This window comes from Trichosurus vulpecula, chromosome 2 (genome assembly GCF_011100635.1).
Source record: "Trichosurus vulpecula isolate mTriVul1 chromosome 2, mTriVul1.pri, whole genome shotgun sequence".
Classification (NCBI taxonomy): domain Eukaryota; kingdom Metazoa; phylum Chordata; class Mammalia; order Diprotodontia; family Phalangeridae; genus Trichosurus; species Trichosurus vulpecula.
Genome location: NC_050574.1, coordinates 336,915,455 through 336,933,893, shown reverse-complemented (window position 1 = coordinate 336,933,893; position 18,439 = coordinate 336,915,455). Strand labels below are relative to the sequence as shown.

At 36.5% G+C, this 18,439-nt stretch overlaps 1 protein-coding gene across 1 annotated transcript in view; it reads left to right on the top strand.

The window, feature by feature from the left end:
• Positions 1 to 18,439, top strand: part of STXBP5L (syntaxin binding protein 5 like) — a 324,117-nt gene that overhangs the window by 132,543 nt on the left and 173,135 nt on the right. Inside the window, exon 9 of the mRNA XM_036744107.1 lies at positions 14,392 to 14,470. Coding sequence (XP_036600002.1) covers positions 14,392 to 14,470 — 79 coding nt within the window. The remainder of the gene's footprint in view (positions 1 to 14,391; positions 14,471 to 18,439) is intronic.

The following is an 18,439-nucleotide window of genomic DNA, read 5'->3' as shown; positions in this document are numbered from 1 at the left end:
TTCACAGGAATGTCATTATCTAAAAATCCAGAGATTCCAGGTCAAATTAAAAAAATTAGAAGTAGCCAGAGAAAAAAAGAGCTCAAGTACAAAGGAACCAAAGACACAATAATGCAAGTCTGGACAGTTACCACAATAAAAGAGAGATCTTGGCATATGGTATTTCAGAAAAACAGAAGATAAAATTTTATAACCTAACCTAAAATAATTTACCCTGAAAAAGTGAGAACAATTCTAGAAAGATGAAAAATGAATCTTTAATGAAAGAGGGCTTTAAAACATTCCTGATGAAGTGTAAACACTACACAATGAAAACATGTTTATGTTTTAATAAGGGAAGAAGAAGCAAGTGTCCCCTCAGAACTTTAAACTCAAAGAGAGAGTTAAATAAAAAAAAAAGAATTTGGGGCATGGCTAGGTTTTGTTTTGATGGTCTTAAGAAAATAAATAAAAGGGAAAGAATAGAGTTTACAGTGGAAGAAAAGGAGGGAACTTAACATATTATATAATCAGGGCCCCCAAAATGAAAAGTATCTAAATATGGAGTATAAGTAGGGGGAGGAGCATCACATGCCACCCCCAGCCCCCAATTACACTGCTTCTAGACTTCTTTGGACCTCTCCATCATGCCTTCTTTCCCTAGGAAACTCATCATTGGTAAATAGCATCCTGCAAAATTGAATCTGTTTGTACTCACATCTCATTAGTACCTTCGGCCCCTCTGATTGGACCCTCTGACAGGAGGGCAGAGCCATAGCTTCCAGGCTTTCTATTTAAGGAGAAGGCTCAGCACAATTTTCTCCCCATTTCCCACCAACTATACTGCTTTTGGACCTTTCCATCATGTCGCTCTTACCCCCTGCACTTCTCAGCTTCCATTTGTGTATTGCCTTCTCCCATTAGGTTGTAAGTTCCTTGAAGGCAGGTATTGCCTTTGTTGTTATTTTTATTTGTCTCCCCAGTGCTTAGCACAGCAGCTGGCACATAGTAAAGGCTTAATAAATGTTTATTGAATCACTGACTGATGACATGAATCACACTTTCTTCTGAGCCATGCAAAGGAGGGTTGAATATACTCACACATACACATACACTCATGTATATACATATACTCACATATATACATACAATGAGACTGCTTCAGAAATACATCTGTTTCAACTACGAAATAGGGAGGGACAGGCAGAACGTGTATGATCAATGAAAAATTCATCGTAAGCAAATCCATCAGAACGGATTGTGAAAGGAATAGGAAAAATGGGTAAAAATGTGGGATTGGGAGTGGACAAAGAAGAGAGAAGAGAGCCAGTAGAAAGAAAATGGATCATTTTAATTATTGATTACTAGTGTTAAGCACACTCCCCTATCATAATCTCTTTATGATTAGGGAGAGTGGGAGGAAGGAGAGGAAAAAGTATAACAAGATAGGGAGGAGGAAAATAATTAACAATCGCACCAATGAACATAAATGGAATGAGGCTAGTCATTAAAAAAACAGACAAGAATCACAGAATGTATTAGAAACCAGAGTCCAACAATGTCATTTACAAGAAAAAGATTTCACAAAGAGTTAAAAATACATGACTAGTAAAAAATTTATTTTACATCACCTGAACTCAAAAAAGCAAGGGGTACTGATCATGATCTGAAATAAAGCAATAGTAAATATAGACATGATTAAAGGAGATAAGCAGGGAAGCTAAAATATGCTTAAAGACACCATAGATAATGAATCAATAGCAATATTTAATATTCATGCACCAAATGGCATAGCATCTAAAAACATAAAGGAAAAGTTAATCAAATCATAAGAACTATAATAATGAGGGACTTTAATTTATCTCTTTACAATCTAAACATGTCTATAAAAAGATGAACAAGTTAAGAACCTGAGTAGAATTTTTTAAAAGTAAAATATGCTATCTTTCTAGCTTTTTTGGCACCTTTGCAAAATTTGAACATAGGTTAGGGGTAAAATTCCAACAGATGCAGAAAAGCAGGAATATTAAATAATCATTTACCTAGCACAATGAAATAAAAATTATGGTTAATATATAATAATAACTAGGGACTTTTGAATAAAGAATTAAAAACTAATGAGACACCAAGTAATTTAATTCTAAAGAATTGTTGGAAAAAAGAACAAATACTATAAGCAGTAGACAATTTCATCAACAAAAATTATACAACAACAGCGACGTGGCTAAAGTAGTCCTTAGGAGAAATTTTATACTTCTACGTTTCATCAACAAAAGAGAGAAAGAACAGAAAAATGAATTGGGCATATAACTTTTAAAAAAAAGCAGATCAAAAACCTTCAACTAAACACCACATTAGAAATTCCAAAACTCATAAAACAAAAGATGAAGAATTTGAAAGCCAAAAAACCCCACCCTGAACCCTATTGAATTGATAAATAAAAAGGGGATCTGATGTTTTGGAAAAAAAACCAAACTTAATAAAAATAGGTAAATCATTAGCTAGTCTGATAGAAAAAGGGGGAGGGAAATCAAATTGTTACTATAAAAAATAAAAGAGGATAATTCAGAATTGAAGATGAAATAAAGGAAATTTGTATAGGAATTTTATAACCAAATGTTTCCGTTGCATATTGATTTTGTTCTTTTCTTCCTGCTTAAACATTGCAGAAATTCTCACTTTTAAGAGCAATATTTGGCATTCCTTGAAGATTTCTGCACAGAGAATCATGCAATTTCAGAGATAGAAGGGAACTCAGATGCTATCCAATCAAATTCAAACATAAAAAAAGATGGTATCTCCCAATGCAGCCAATTCTACTTTCAATAACTCTAGTATTAGGCATCTTTTTCCTCCTATCAATTCTAAACCTGCCTGAAGCTTTCATTCATTGTTCCCAAGTATGCCTTCTGGGGCAAAGCAGAACAAATCTAATCCCACTTCTGCATGGCAGTTCTTCAGCTATTGGAAGACAACTAATCTGCCTCTACCTAGTGTTCCCCATGCTAAAACTGAATCATTCAGAAACTCATATGGCATTGACTCCAGTTTTTCACCATCCTACTGTTTTACTCTGAATGATCTGCAGCTGATTACTGCCTTTCCCAAAATATTAGCATTAAGATAATTTCCCCCACTGTGGTCTAGCCAAGGCAAAGTACAGAAGGACTATCACCTCCTTAGTCTTGCGCGTCAGTGTGTTGTAATATTTTGTTAGCTTTCTTAACTGCTCTGTTGACTTATTTCAACCTTACAATTCACTGAAACTCTCAGATATTTTTAATAAGAACTAACTAGCCTTACATCTTGTCAATCAATTAACAAGTATTTATTTAGCACCCACTATGAGCCAGTCACTATTCTGGAATTGAAGATAGAGAAACAAAAACAGAACAGCCTCTGCCTTCAGGGAACTTTAATTAACTGGGCTAGGCAACTCATGGATGCAGAGCAAATGCCCTTTTCATATGGGAGCAGTTTGGTTCTTGGAAAAGGCAGAAAAGGAACTTTCATGTAAAGAATAATGAATGGAATCAGCATCTGAATAACATGAAGTACTCTTTATTTTGCATATGAACATATGTGCTTCCTGAAAGAAGAAGCCAAAGAACTTGTGTGCATAAATGATGACAAAATACATAAGTGATAGAGTTTTCCCATTAAAATATGATGAGAGAGACTTATTAGGAAGAACATTTCAGATGAATTGGATGAGGAGGACCTGTTTGAGGGCAGAGAAGTGGCCAAGGCTACAGGTCCCTATGGTTCTTCAGATCCTTTGTTTATGACTTTTTCAGCGCTTGAGATTTTAAAGTTACTATATGGCAGTAAATCAAATAACAGTTTGGAGACTCCAGGAAGATTAAATAAAGACTATTGGTTTCATAACTGAACTGGCAGAAAAGTGGATTTCAAGAATTTTACCTCATAAAAGAAATTAGTCATTAACTGCCCAGAGCCTTTGATTTGATCCTTTAGAGGCAGTTAAGATGCCTGGAGAAGAAGAGTTAAGGAGAGCATAGGAGTTAAAAGGCCAGGAGGAGCCTACTGTGAAGATGCCAAAGGCTATAATCAGCTAAGCAGAGCCTACTAATTAGAAGAGAGATGAATTCTCTGTGACTACCAGGTGGCTGAGTAGAAAAGATGCCGAACTTAGAGACAGGAAGACCTGAGTTCAAATTCTGCTGTATGACCTTCAGGAAGTCACACATCCTCATTTTATTTATCTGTAAACCAGGGATGATAATAGCTCCCAATTCATAGGGTTGTTGTGAGGTCAAAATGAGATAATATACATAAAGTGCTTTGTAAAAGTTAAAGCACTATATAAACTCTGGCTGTTATTAATATCATTGTTGGTGCCTCCACTGGTCCGAGAGGGAGGAAAAGGGTGAAAGATAGGCTTGGCTAAAAGAAGAAATTTGTATCTGATTGAACAAAGAATCCTTGTGAGAAGTTGACTTGGCTTGTTTACATTACCCAGAGAGTAAATCAGAGGAGTTGTTCAGTTCTCTGGCTTAAGGGAACTTCTTGTCACTTTAATAGCATAACATTCTCTCAGTGCCCTCTTAAGAGTGATTGGGAGTTAAAGGAGCTTGTCACTGCTTCATCAGTTTAAGAGCAGAAGAAGAGCAGATTTGCCCAGCAGAGGAGCAGTGATGAGCAGAAGGACAATAGCTAGTGGGGAAACAACTTTGTATGGTACAGATTTTTCCCCAAATAATCAAGTACATCAAAGCATACTTCCCAGCTAGATTTCTCCAAGTGTGTGCCTACTGTCCCACATGGAAACTATGTGTACTGGTGGAAGAGTGTGACCTGGGTTTACATATATACTATGATTTTTTTTTATTATTGCTACATTAGATTGGTATGGAGTAACTGTGAGGCTATAATTATTCTTGCTTTTGCCATACTGTTGAGTAAATGTTGTATGCATAAGAGTTAATAACTGATTTTATATTAATGGAAAGTACACCAGTGGACCTCAGAATTACATTAGTGGATAGCAAGATTGTATTCCCTCTACCCAAGCACACCGATATACACAACCAGAATTACTCTGAGAATCCTGAGAGAGAGTTTGGTTTATAGCCGTATAAAGGTGATCTCTGGGAACACAGACCTGCAGGTGTGAAGGAAGATAGGGGTAAGTAGCCCAGTCTAGAGACAGAGAAGATGCCCCACCCCCACACACACACAAAGGGAATACTTGTATATATGAATATATGCAAAATAGATACACAATAATTTGGGAGGAGAGAGGGTAGTTCCCACATATATCTATATATACATCTATATATACACATACATTCATTTATGACCTATAGTGATGTCTCATAAAATGGTTGCTTTGTTATCTTAGTGATATACAAGCCCATTCATTAATCCATTTCAATAACTAAACAACTATCTTTGCTAAATTGCTTTTGTGTATGGTTCTTAGAGTGTTTAGCAATGTCTTTTCTCTGTGTTTTTGACCACTGTTTCATCTGTGTCTTTTAACTCAGGCCTGACTCAATCCAATTTGGTGGCTCAGATTCAGGCTCAGGATTGGAATGAGATGAAACTACTGTAGACCATATAACATTCAGCCCCCCGAAAATTTTCACCTAAAATAGCCTGGAAAGGATGCTTATGAAGGATACAACATGGTTCGTGTAAACAGCTCCCTTCCTCTCCAAGTAGAAATGTGAATGATTAGAAGAGTGTGTTGACTCAGATGATAGCCACCTATCAGTCAAGTCTGAAGGGCCCCATCCCCTCATGGGCTGGGCTTTTTATGCCCAAGCTGTGTCAACCTCTCAAGATCTAGTCTTTTGAATCAGTAAAATCTTGAAGGTGGTTTCTCTGCCTTTTAGGGAAAAACAAACCCAGCCTGCATGGCAAGGACCCTAATAGAGGTTGTTTCTATCACAACCCATGTGCAGATATATCTAGTGTGTATCTATTGTATGTATGCATATTATCACAAATGCATGGCTTTAGGAAGCTTGACGTCCTCAATTTTGGAACACTAGATGCTAATCGTAAGCAACCTTGGTGTCATCTTTTCTCTCTCTCAATTACGTTACATCCAATCAACTGCAAAATTTAGGATTTCTTTTTCTATGACATATCTCTCATATGGCCCCCTTCTCTCAATTCCTGTAGCTACTATCTTCATTTAGACCTTCATCACCTCCTGTGTATCTTATTATAATAGCCTTCTAACTGTATGCCCTGCCTCAAGTCTCTTCCCCATGCCAGCCTACATAGCTGATAAAGTTATTTACTAAACTGTAGGTCTGGTCATGTCACCTCAGCTCACTCCAGTGGCTTCCCATTATTTCTAGGAGCAAATATAAAGTTCTTTACTTGGTATTTAGGGTTCATCACAACCTGACCCCTTTCAGTCTTTCCTTTCTTTTAGCGTGTCAGTCCTCTCTACACAAAGTCATAATGGTCTGTTTGTTGTCCCTCATCTGTGACACTGTATCTCCCATCTCCATGTCTTTACATTTGATGACACCCCCCCGCCCCCACACATACACACTTGGAATGCTCTTCTTCCTAACCTCCACCTCTTAGAAAACTATACCTTGTAGATTTGGCTTGTGTCACATTTTACTGAAAGCTTTTATTGCCTCCTCACCTCCCAGCTGTTACTTACTGCCTTATCTTCTAAAGCTACTTTCCATCTTTGCTGTATTTATCTTATATGAACTGATACACGTAATATGTAATATGTGTGTATATATGTATGTCTGTTTATATGTAACATACACATATGTATATACATATACACACATGTAAATATGGGGGGGAGGAGAAAGAGAGAGAGAGAATTCCCTGTTTGTATGCAAGCTTCTTCAGAGGGGGAACTATGTTTGCTTTTTCTTTGTATCCCCAGTGCTCTGTACAGTGTATGTGCTTAATAAATACTTGTCTGATTTTTTATTAGGCATTCCATCCAGTCTTAGTGTTCTTATGGTTAATTCTTTCTCTTTTATGAGATTCTATTTAGCCTTATAATAAAATTATTCTCTTCTGGAGTTTTATCGTGGGATTCTTTTAACCTATAGTACTTCTTCATTAGATTATGAATCTTCCTTTACCTGCTCATTTCTTCAGTCTTTTTGCTAGCGTATTTTTCCCCTATTGAGTCTTAACTTATAAACTCACCCATTTTAAGAGTTGGAGGGTTCTGAATTATTGACACAGAGCAACTCCCTTAGAGATGCTGGCAAATTTCTCTTGACTAGCTCTGGAGTCACTATAACACAATCTTAGTCTAGGGTATAGAGTGGAAATAAGGATCCAACAGCAGTAATGGATGTCTAGGAAACTGAGGGAACCTGGTTGCTGTTCATCCCTCCTGCTGTTACATCTAAATGTCTCTTGTCAAAGAGCTTATAGTCTTACAGAACCTTTAGCAGAACATTTCTTATAGTACAATAGTATTCCACCACATTCTTATAGCATAATTTCTTCAGTCATTCCCCAAATAATAAGCTGTCCCTCAGTTTCCAATTATTTGCTACTACAAAAAGTTGCTATCAATATTTTTCTGCATATAGGTCAGAGAACAGGAAGCTAAGTGGGTACCTGTCAACTGTGAAGTGGCTGAACAAATTATGGTATATGAATTTAATAGAATGTTGCAGTCCCGTAACAAATCATGAAAGGGTTAGATTCAGAGAAACCTCAAACAGACTTGTAAAAATTGATATAGAGTAAAGTGATCAGAGCCAGGACAACTGTTTATACAGTGACCACAATGTTATAAATGCAAACAAAAACTTAACTCTGATCAGTGCAGTGACCAATCATGACCCCAGATGAGGAAGCATTCTTCTCCCCTCTTCATTTAAGTATAATGGACTGTATGTACTGAATGAGATATAAATTTTCAGACATGACCAACATAACATAAATTTATTAGGCTTGACTAAACTTATTTCTTATAAGGCAGGACTTTTATTTAAGAGAGGAGAGAGTAAGGAAAAAATGATAGTGATGAAAAAAAGGAAAAGAATGTCAGTGAAACATTTAAAAATAGAGGAGAATAGAACAAAATTCAGGAGGTGGTACAGACAAGCAGGACAATGTTGGTACAGCCACATTAACCTTAATATATATTTTTGAAGCTGTATGTAAATGACTCATCATTCCTTTACAATTATTTTCCTTCCCTTCTTTTTATATGGTTCCATTCATGTTTATTGATGATTTTTCTTCATAATTTAAAAAAGATGAAGGAATAAAGGAAATATAGGCAGCTAGGAAATTATGACAAATGAGAGGAATTTTCAGGTACAAGATCATGTGGGTTGATGTTTTTTGATGATGTAAGGTATAAAGTAGGATCACATCTATAGCTGGCTGATGTAGAGTAGAGATGGATAGGTTACAGTAGTCAAGAACAATGATAAACTGAGGGGCTAGTGTTCAAAAGGTCATTAATTTGAATATTGAAATCACCAAGCATGAGGTCAGGGGTTGGGGGAAAAGCTGATGCAGGTATTGAATTTATGGAGAAAGGAAGGAGAATAAGCTTAAAGTTTATAGATGATAGCAACAAGGATCCAAACAGGGTGATATAGCTTAATATGGAGTGAATCTCAAAGGAGGGAGAGATTGGCAGCAGGGTAAACGACTGAATGTTGAAGACTGCAGTAAAGACTAAGGAATCTACTGGCTCTTCTTGGACCATTTTGTTGGGGGCATGAGAGAAATGGCTGGCATGGGACAGGGTGGGCAGGGAGGAGGTGACTTAAGTATACCACCTCTTCTTCCTGGCCCATTTTATCAGAGGGCAAAAGGGTAGCTAGGAATGAAGTAGCTATTCTCAGCAATACAGTGATCCAAGACAATTCCAAAGGACTCATGATAGAAAAAAAAATACTATCCACCTCCAGAGAAAGAATTGATGGAATCTGAATACAGATTGAAGCATACTTTTTTTCACTTTCTTTATTTTGGGGGTTGGTTTGGTGGGGGTTTTTGGTCATTTTATTTCACAACTAACATGGAAATATATTTTGCATAATTGCACATGTATAATCTACATCAAATTGCTTACCATCTTAGGGAGGGGGTAGGGGAGAGGAAGAATTTGGGACTCAAATTTTTAAAAAATGAATGTTAAAAATAATTTTCACAAGTAACTGGAAAACTTATTATTTAAAAAATAAAATAAAAAGAATAAAGTATAATCCAGAAAAGCGATTTCCATGAGAACAAAACAGAATGAGTATGGGAGAGAGGACTCTAGGATGAAGGAGAGTGTTATAGAATGAACGTTTCAGGGGGAACAACTGGGAGAAGGCAAAGGAGGCCATTGACTGGGGAGTAGGCATAAGATGAACATAGTAGAGGAAAGGAATATTTAGTTTGTCAAATGAATGATAATTCAATTTTACAGATTAAGGGAGGAGGAAATAAGAATTTGGTAGCCATGGGGCAGCAGTGGTACTAAAAATGGAGAAGTGTACAGACCAAATTCAACTCAAAGTTCTAATTAGAAATCTGGTGTGAAGATGCCTCTCAAGTGTAGCTTCAGAGCTGAGAAGAGTAGGGGACAGAAACATAAATGATAATGGCAGATGGAAAGGTTATGTAATAAAGATCTCTTATCCTAAATAGGATGCATCAGTGGATAGCCATTCCACTCTTCTATCCCTCTCTCCCACAGTCCCAGAGAAAGACTGAATCCAGGACTAGGGTGGTGGTGGCAATGGATCTCCCTCCTTCTTTATTGGCAATGATCTTTTCTCTCCTGAATGGTGTAACAAAGGAGGATAGAGGAAGTTCTAGTTCCACATTTTTCCATCTCCCTTTAGAACCCCTTGATTGACCAGAACAGGGTATGGATTGATGGCATTTGCATCCAAGAACACCGTGTGGTAGAGACCTATAATCCTGGGCAACATATGACATGAGCAGCCACTTCACTATTCTGTCTTCTTCCACAAAATTTTGACAGGCGAGGCCAGGGTTCCAAAAATCAATGGCAGTAGGCCAGGAGCATCATGTAATAAAGGAACTTGTGTGATGAAGATCCTGGCAAGAATGTTTCTGTATCTTATACTAAACAAAATTGTCAGTCACACCCTTCCTGAATCATATTGCAATTTTGGGTTTAATATGATGGACAGTGGTGTTGGTTGAATTATATAAAGAATGCCTGTTGTCCACAGTGAGTAGAGCACCAGCCCTGGAGTCAGGAGGTCGTGAGTGCAAACCCAGCTTCAGACACTTGACACACGTACTAGCTGTGTGACCTTGGGCAAGTCACTTAACCCCAATTGCCCTGTCTTCCTCCCTCCAAAAAAAAAAAAAGAATGCCTGTTGTCTAAACTGTGATACGCAATGGAAAGACAACCTATAGGGCTAGTGCACATATCTTGGACAAACACTTCATTAGTGCAGTGAAACAGGTCTCCAATTAAATAAGAAGATCATAATGAACTCTGTTGCATTTGAGAAATTATGCAGTGCCTTAAATGACCCCAAGATTTTTTTCATGCAACAAAGGCCATCCATTTTCACATCAATACTTGTCCGCTGATATTATTTGGCTGTGAATCAAAGAATAGCATGGTCTCCTAATTATTAAAACGTGGGCTCCACACGTACAGTAAATGTGAGTAGAGTAGGTGTTGTAACAATTCAGCTAGCAGCTGCTGTGGGGGTGTAAAACCAACAACAACCAGCTCACAGAATGCTGCAAGCACAGGTTCTTTTGATCTGCTTTACTAAGAAAAGCCAAGTTAAGGGGTTAACAATCTTACTTTAATCCAACATATAAATATCATTCACTTAATTCAGGGGAAAAAGCCAGCACCCTTAACTTCAGAGCAGATACAAATAAATTACAAACATGAACAGACAGACCTTGTCTGATTCAAATCTCAATGCATAGTTACCAGACTTTAACAAAGTCCAAACATCCGGGTTTACAAGCTGGAGGGCTCTGAACTACAGCTGCCCAGAGTCTCCACATCAGCGCACCACCAAGAGTGAGAGTCCTAAGCAAATACTCTGTCTTCTCTTTTTATGCACTCTTTAGTCATCATCATATGTCATCTGAGTGACCAGAACTTAAGCCCTTACTAATGATTCTGGAGTTAGCACCTTCCCCTAGGATCTTGAGGGCTTCACGCCCACATTGACTTAGCACCTAATAGTTATGTGTTTTGGACCTACTTGGGAGCAAAAATATAATCAGACCTCTCTTCATGGGCCCCACTTGGAGCCCCACCTTAGTTACCTAATTTAATCAGGGAGATAAAGGCCAAAACTCTTCAAGGGTACTTGGTTGAATAAGTGCTAAGAGCCTGTCTTGATAACCAATACAGTAGGCTATACCATACTACTGACAGAATTGGACAAGAAAAGCAGCATAAAGGATATTAGACATATAGCTGACCGAAACGGTCAGTCATGGAGTGAGAGTGGAGGATAACCAGAGATAATGTGCATGCTGTCCATTTTTATCATTACTGCATGTATCCATGCTGCATCAAAATATCTAGAGAAAGGCATCCACCATGTTCAGTGTTACTCCCTGTGGAGGAGTTATGAATGGATATGAATAAGTGAAGCATAGATGGTTTGTAATCTGTACTTTTGGAAAGAATATCCACATCAGTAAGATCACAGATGCATGGACGTGTCAAAGTGGCGTAGTAGATATGCTCTACGCAATTTGTGTTCCTTACTGCACCATCCTCTATAACAGTTGTTGGTGCTTATAGGCTGGGCTATCTTTATGACAATCTTTTTTTTGTGTTCCTGATGAATGCTGCAAAGTGGAATGACCAGTTATTCTATGACAACTATCTTTGCATGATGAAACCAATTTTGCCGATTCCTTTATTCATTCCTCCAAACAGAGCTTTAGAGCTTAATTTCCATTTAGCCATCTTTCCACTTATTTGTCCTAGTTTAATTTGTAGTAAGAATGTCTGTATTAATGTGGTCATCCGAGAAAGGAAATTTCCCTAGATTCTCAAAGGCAATGTCAGCAGAGGGTGAGCTCCGACAGGTTCTATTATTCTGAGTGCAGCCTGACAATAGACTACCTACTATCCAAGGACTAGCCTAGATATGCACTGAGGAGCTTATCACCAGCAAGTTGGCCACTCAGTGATGATTTGACCTTGGGAACACATGAAATAAAAGAAAAGTGATTCGCAGTCTCTTCTCCTCCATTGACTATGTCACTGACATCAAAGGATCAGAGGCTACTAAGAATAAAACGATTGGGGCGGGGGGGGGGGGCAGGTGTCTACATTAATTTAATGTTTTTGCACTAAAAGTGAGATTTTTATCCAGTGACCAGCAAGACAAAGATGAGAAGACACTGCAAACAGAATATTTCCAACCCAATCTATTTAAAAAGTTATTGACATTGAAAAATGGGGAAATGGATAAAAGGTAAGACAGCATCATTTTTTGAGGAATTTAAATGAAGGTCTCAGTGAAGAAACCCAAAGCATCCAGAAACTACCTCATCTAGCAGATTCTCAATCTCCTTGCTAAGTAGAGAGATGTAAGAGCTAAAAGAAACATTAAGAATTTGTAAAACGTTATGGAGTAGGATGGTGGAAAATTAGCAGCAGCAGCAGTTCAACAAAAGAGTAGAAAACAGAAGAGGGTAAAATGAGGCCACAGAAACCTTGGCATGAAGCTCAACTAAGTTGGGTCATCCTGATTATGAAATTGCCATGCAAGAAAATGGAGGCACACTGATCCAGAGACATAATTCTAAGCTGTAAAACCACTGGGCAAGCCAGATGTTCCAGAATGTTTTTTCCTTTATGGACCATGAAATAGAGCTAGTGGCCAAGAAAAGGGAAGGTTTGCCACCTGCTGGAAGTTGTGGAGCACAGTAGGTAGCAGGGCTTAGAGGACTGCCAGCAAATGAATCCTGCGATGAATCACCATGTTTTATGGGAACTTAAGAGAGTTGCAGTGGGTATTCCCTCCACCGGTGCAAAACCAGTACAAATAAGTTGTTTTACCTAGGTAATAGATAGATAGATACATAGATAGATAAGTTAATTAGTTAAATTATTCACATACTGACCAGCTCTTTGGTGATGATCCTTTACAAATTCAGTTAAATTATTCCTCATGTGGTCCACTGCTGGATCTGTATTTAATACCATTCTTCCTTGTTAGGGCTGGCCAGAGTTTGCACTCCAATGTATCCTTTAGAGGGATCCAGAATTACCTCCAGACGGTGATGAGAGAAAGATTAAGACATTAGCAGAGGTCATGTAAAAGGACTTATTAAAAAGTAAACCAAGTCGACAGTTTGAAAACTTGTGCCAAATTTGACTGATCGCCATATATGTCATTCAAATATAGTTATGGCAAAAGAAATAAATCCAAACAAAGCTCTCCCTTTGATGTTGTCAGTGGTTTTGCATTACGTTTCCTTACGTGTCATGCAACCTGTTCCATTTTCTTTTTACCCCTAAGAAGCCATTCTTTCTACCAATGCAGGTTGCATCAAACTTTTGTTTATTTTTAAACTAACAATATAATATACCCCTTCTGCTCACTTTAACAAAAAGGTTTACATTTTAATGAAGGTTGAATATAAGGTGGTGGCTCAGTTGTCCCGTTAAATTCTTTAAAATTGGATTCCTTTTGTAGGCCAAAATTTTCACGGGATTGATATTAGATATCAACATTTTACATAATGTCATTACTTTGGAAACTTTATTTTGATTCCAGGTGTGTCTATGGATAGACAAAATTCCCAATTGTGTGGTTATTATCTTTGCCTTGACACTTACAATGATATAGCTTGAAAGGTGAGATTTGTAATAACAGTAATAGCTAACATTTATTTATAGTGCTTATTATGTGCCAGGCACTGTGCTAAGCACTTTACAATTATTATGTCATTCGATCCTCACTACAATCTTGAGAGATAGGTTCTTTTCTCATTTTACAGATAAAGGAACTAAGGAGAATAAGTTAAGTGACTTGCCCAAGGTCGCATAGCCAGCAGATGTTTGAGGCCACATTGAACCCACATCTTTCTGATTCCAGTCCTGACGTTCATTCCACTGCACCACCTAACTGCCCTGGCAGTGAGACTAATATAATCTCTATAAGATGAAAAGCATGATGAGATGTACTACACGGCTAATTTTGTTTAATCTTTTTTTTTTAAATTTTGTTGAATCTTAAGACAATATTTAGTTGGTTCAGAAGCTATGCAAATATTAAACCTGTTACGTATGTGGTTGCTATTATGTCTCAGTTCCCTTTCCAATACAAAATCCTCTGATTCTATGTCGGATATTTAACTACATTATTACCTTTTCATTATATATCTTTAGTTGCTTATTTTCTATTCACTGTTAAGTAGAATTTTTAATGTTTAATAAAATTCTTTTCTTTTTTTAGGAAAAAGTCAGAGAGATGGAAGAAAACCTGAATCTTGTAAACCAATTCTTAAAGCTGAGTACAAGACCTGTAGGAACAGGTATGTGTTTTTGCATCTGTGTTTGTGTTGAGGGGAGAAAGGGAAGATGGGTTGAGAATTGTATACAAGATATAAAGATACGAAAAACAACAGGAGAGAAGTTTTCATTGTTGTCTAGGTGGTTTAAAAATACTTATGTTAAGTAAATAAATTATAAATGTGAGTTTTTTATATTTAAGTATAATTTCTCAGCATTTTAGTTATGTGGTTATACTATAATTGACTCTATTAATCTGATTATCATTGAATGGTTACTAATAGACATTGATTTTTTTTTCTTTTAAATCTATTTATTTATCTTTAATTTACAACATTCAGTTCCTCAAGTTTTTAGTTTCAAATTTTCTCCCCCTCCTTCTCCTTCCCTCTCCCCACCTAAGACAGCATGCAATCTGATATAGGTTCTACATATACTTCATACTAAACATATTTTTCACAATAGTCAAGTTTAGCCGTTGATTATTGATTATGTTGTAATTAGTTCATCAATACTAGTAAATTATTTTAAGTTTAAATAAATATGAGATAAATTCATTATAACCATCAACCAACACACATTAATTAAGTACCTATTTATGTGTCAGACACAGTATTAGGTGACAATGAGTTAGTGACAGGTAAATTATAGAAATCAATTAACCAATAAATACATATTGAATAGCGCTGAACTTACTTGGTGCCTGACATTATTCTAGGTGCTAATAGGTAAAAGGAAGTAAATTGCTATCCACAAGAAGTTTGCAATAGATTTGGAGATACAAGACCTATGATAAGAAGACAAGAAACTGTGATTAAGATAATGCTCTGTAAATCAGTACTTTATCTTAAAATGCTAAACATGTGTAGCCAAGATAATAGATACAAAATAAATTAAGATAAAGATCAAAATATCAATATTAAGATAGAGATCAAGGAAAAACTGAGATCTAGGACCCGAAACTGGATCTTGAAGGATGATTAAGCTTTGAATTGTCCAAAGAGAGATAGGACATTTTCGCCAGGATTGCCATCAAAATTGAAGGCACAGAAAGGCAGGTATATGAAAAACATGCATAAGAAAGAGATTGCTAAGCTCTTATCAGTGATCTTTTGAAAAATTGTAGAGAAAGGGAGTAGTTCCATACGATAGGAAGACAAATATCCCAGCTTTCAAAAAGGTAAGGAATTAGACAACTGTAGATTAGTGACATTACTATTAATTCCTGAAAAAATTCTAGAAAGGTCTAACAGCCTGGTTAGTGAACATCTAAAAAGGAAGAAGTGACAACAAGAAACATCACAGTCTCATCAAGAATAGATTATGCCATACTAACTTCATTTCCATTTTTTGTCGGTATTGCTAGGGGGATTTTACAGATAGTTTTTATAGGTAGAGTTTGCTTAGATTCCAGCAAAGTCTTTTACGCCATCTTTTCAGAAAAGGCCCAAGGATCTAGACTTGATGATCATATATCTAGGTGAATTCAGAACTGATTGAATGACCCAGATCCAAAGAGCAGTCATCAGTGGCTCAGGGTCACCATGGAGAGATGTCTCTTTGCTAACTTGCTGTTTTAAATTATTGCATCACTAGTTATTAGTGGTCTGTAAAGGATATGTCTCTTATGTGCCAAGATTCTTACAGCAGCATTTGTGTGTGTTAGACAAAAATTTTTAAAGCAAACCAACAAAAAACCCTAAGCGCCCATTTATTGGAAGGTGACCAAATTGTGCTAAATGAAAGTAAGTGAAACATTATTGTACCTCATTCATGAATATGAGGAACCATGTGGGGAGACTAAAGTTAACTGATGGAGCGTGAGAAAAGCAGAACTAAAATAATATATACAATGATTACAATCACATCTAAATAAAACATTAAAATAGATAAATGTGATGCAGAATAATGCATAAGTCAACATTTAAGTACTTGCAGTCTATTTTGATTGAAAAAAAAACCAAGAATTTTTCCCTTTTTCTATCCTCTCACACTACCCCCTTTGCCCAGCCCCATTCCAGATCCTCGACTATGTCTTTTCTCTTCTCTTTTATTTCTTGCTTCTTCTCTCTCCCTTCCTTTCTTCCTTTTTCTCTCTCCCTTTTCTTCTTCTTCCCCTTGCCTTTCTCTTCATTTTCCTTCTTTCCTTCCTTCCTTGTCTTTTTTGCATTCCTTCTCTTCTCTCACCTTCTAGAAGCCAACCTATTCTCTCTACCTCTTTTTTTTGAATTGCCTTCATCTGTGACACCTTATTCTAAGAAATACTCATTTCCTTTTCCCCCTTTTTCACTCCTTCCCTCCTCTGCAATAATTCTATCTGTTCTCCCTTCATGGCCTTCACCCATAAATGCTCTCTCTTTGTTTTGGCAATGACCCTACATAAGATGAGACTTCTGAAGCAATAGCTTTATTTCCTCCTTGTAATATATAAATACCAATCTGTTGTTTAATATTTTCATCTTATAACATGTAACTTGTTTGTTTTTGTTAAATTTCTTTGATTAATTCGCATATATAATTCCCTCCTCACCTCTAATTTCCTTAGTAGGAATGATTCAAATTTCTCCCTTGATTGAAAAATCTTTTTTTTCCCCATCAAATTACTCAGAGTCACCTGAATGACAGAAATAGTCTCTAGACCAGGGGTGGGGAACCTATGGCCTCGAGGCTATCTGTGGCCCTCTAGGTCCTCAAGTGTGGCCGGCCCTTTGACTGAATTCAAACTTTACAGAACCAAATTTGTTTGGATTTAGTCAAGGGACTGCACTTGCAGACCTAGAGGGCCACAGGTTTCCCATCCCTGCTTTAGACTGTTTCCATCACCTCTGTATTTAAGTTCAGAGGCAAAAGAGTTGAACAGAACCAGATTAAAATTTGATTGGGAAATGTTTAACAAAATAAATAAAAATACAATCTAGATAATGTTAATTTGTGGTTTTCTAAATCCATTCTTCTTGAGAGCCATATTTTACCTCTTCATTCCATTTTATCAGGAAACTCTCTTTTCCAGGGCAAATCAGTGCCTGCTTTCCAATTTATAGTCTTAAAGAGTTGTCTGAAAAGTTAGGTGACTTGCCAGTTGTATTTTGTCAGTGAGTGTAAGAGGCAGGACTTGTAACCAAATCTTCCTGATGCTTTAAAAATGTGAATTGTTTGTCTAAATAAAAACTTCCGTAAAATTATCATCTTTATTCTCAATTTAGTGTTTTAAAATCCATTAGTTGGCTAATCAGCGTCTACTGTAATATTTTATGACTTAGTACAAAATTTAAGCAGAGTAAATCAGAAGGAGTCTTTCTCTTATTTAAATACTTAAGCTGGCACCAGTAGTATGACAGATATATAAGGGAAACTATTCCTCATAGTATTAGTAGAGTAATGTCTACAGCATGAAATAGATTGAAAAAAATTCTGCAGAGTGAAATTAACCTATTGCTAATTACTGTAGTGTCCAGAGGTAAGAGAATACTCAAGTTGAATAACTGGGATGGAATGAAATTCTTTAGAGAATTACTAAAGATATCCTGAAAGTTGATATATCTCACACACAAAAATTGGTACTGAAAAATAGCCAGCTTACAAAAAAAGAAATTGAGATTACAATATCAGCCAAAAAAAGTTGTTATTTGATGTTCACTTATTTTTCACTTTTTATTATTGTGTGTGTGTGCGGGCGCGCGCGTGTGTGTGTGCAAAAAAAATGCACACATAAAATCCGGTATTAATGTTGCATGGAAAAAGAGAATTGGGAAATCAAACTGTTGTGCAAATTTTAAGTAATCTGTGACATCCTGTTTACACTTCATTGTTTGGCTGTGTCGATATAACATCTAGCAACCTAATGGAAATCTGAAGATTTAGTTGAATCAATTGAATCAGTGGAATAAAGATAAGTCTAAATAAAATTGTGAATTAAGATAAATTTGCAAAAACTTTAGGAACTAAATGTTGTAAACTAAAACTAAAAATTGATTAATTAATTTTTTAAAAAA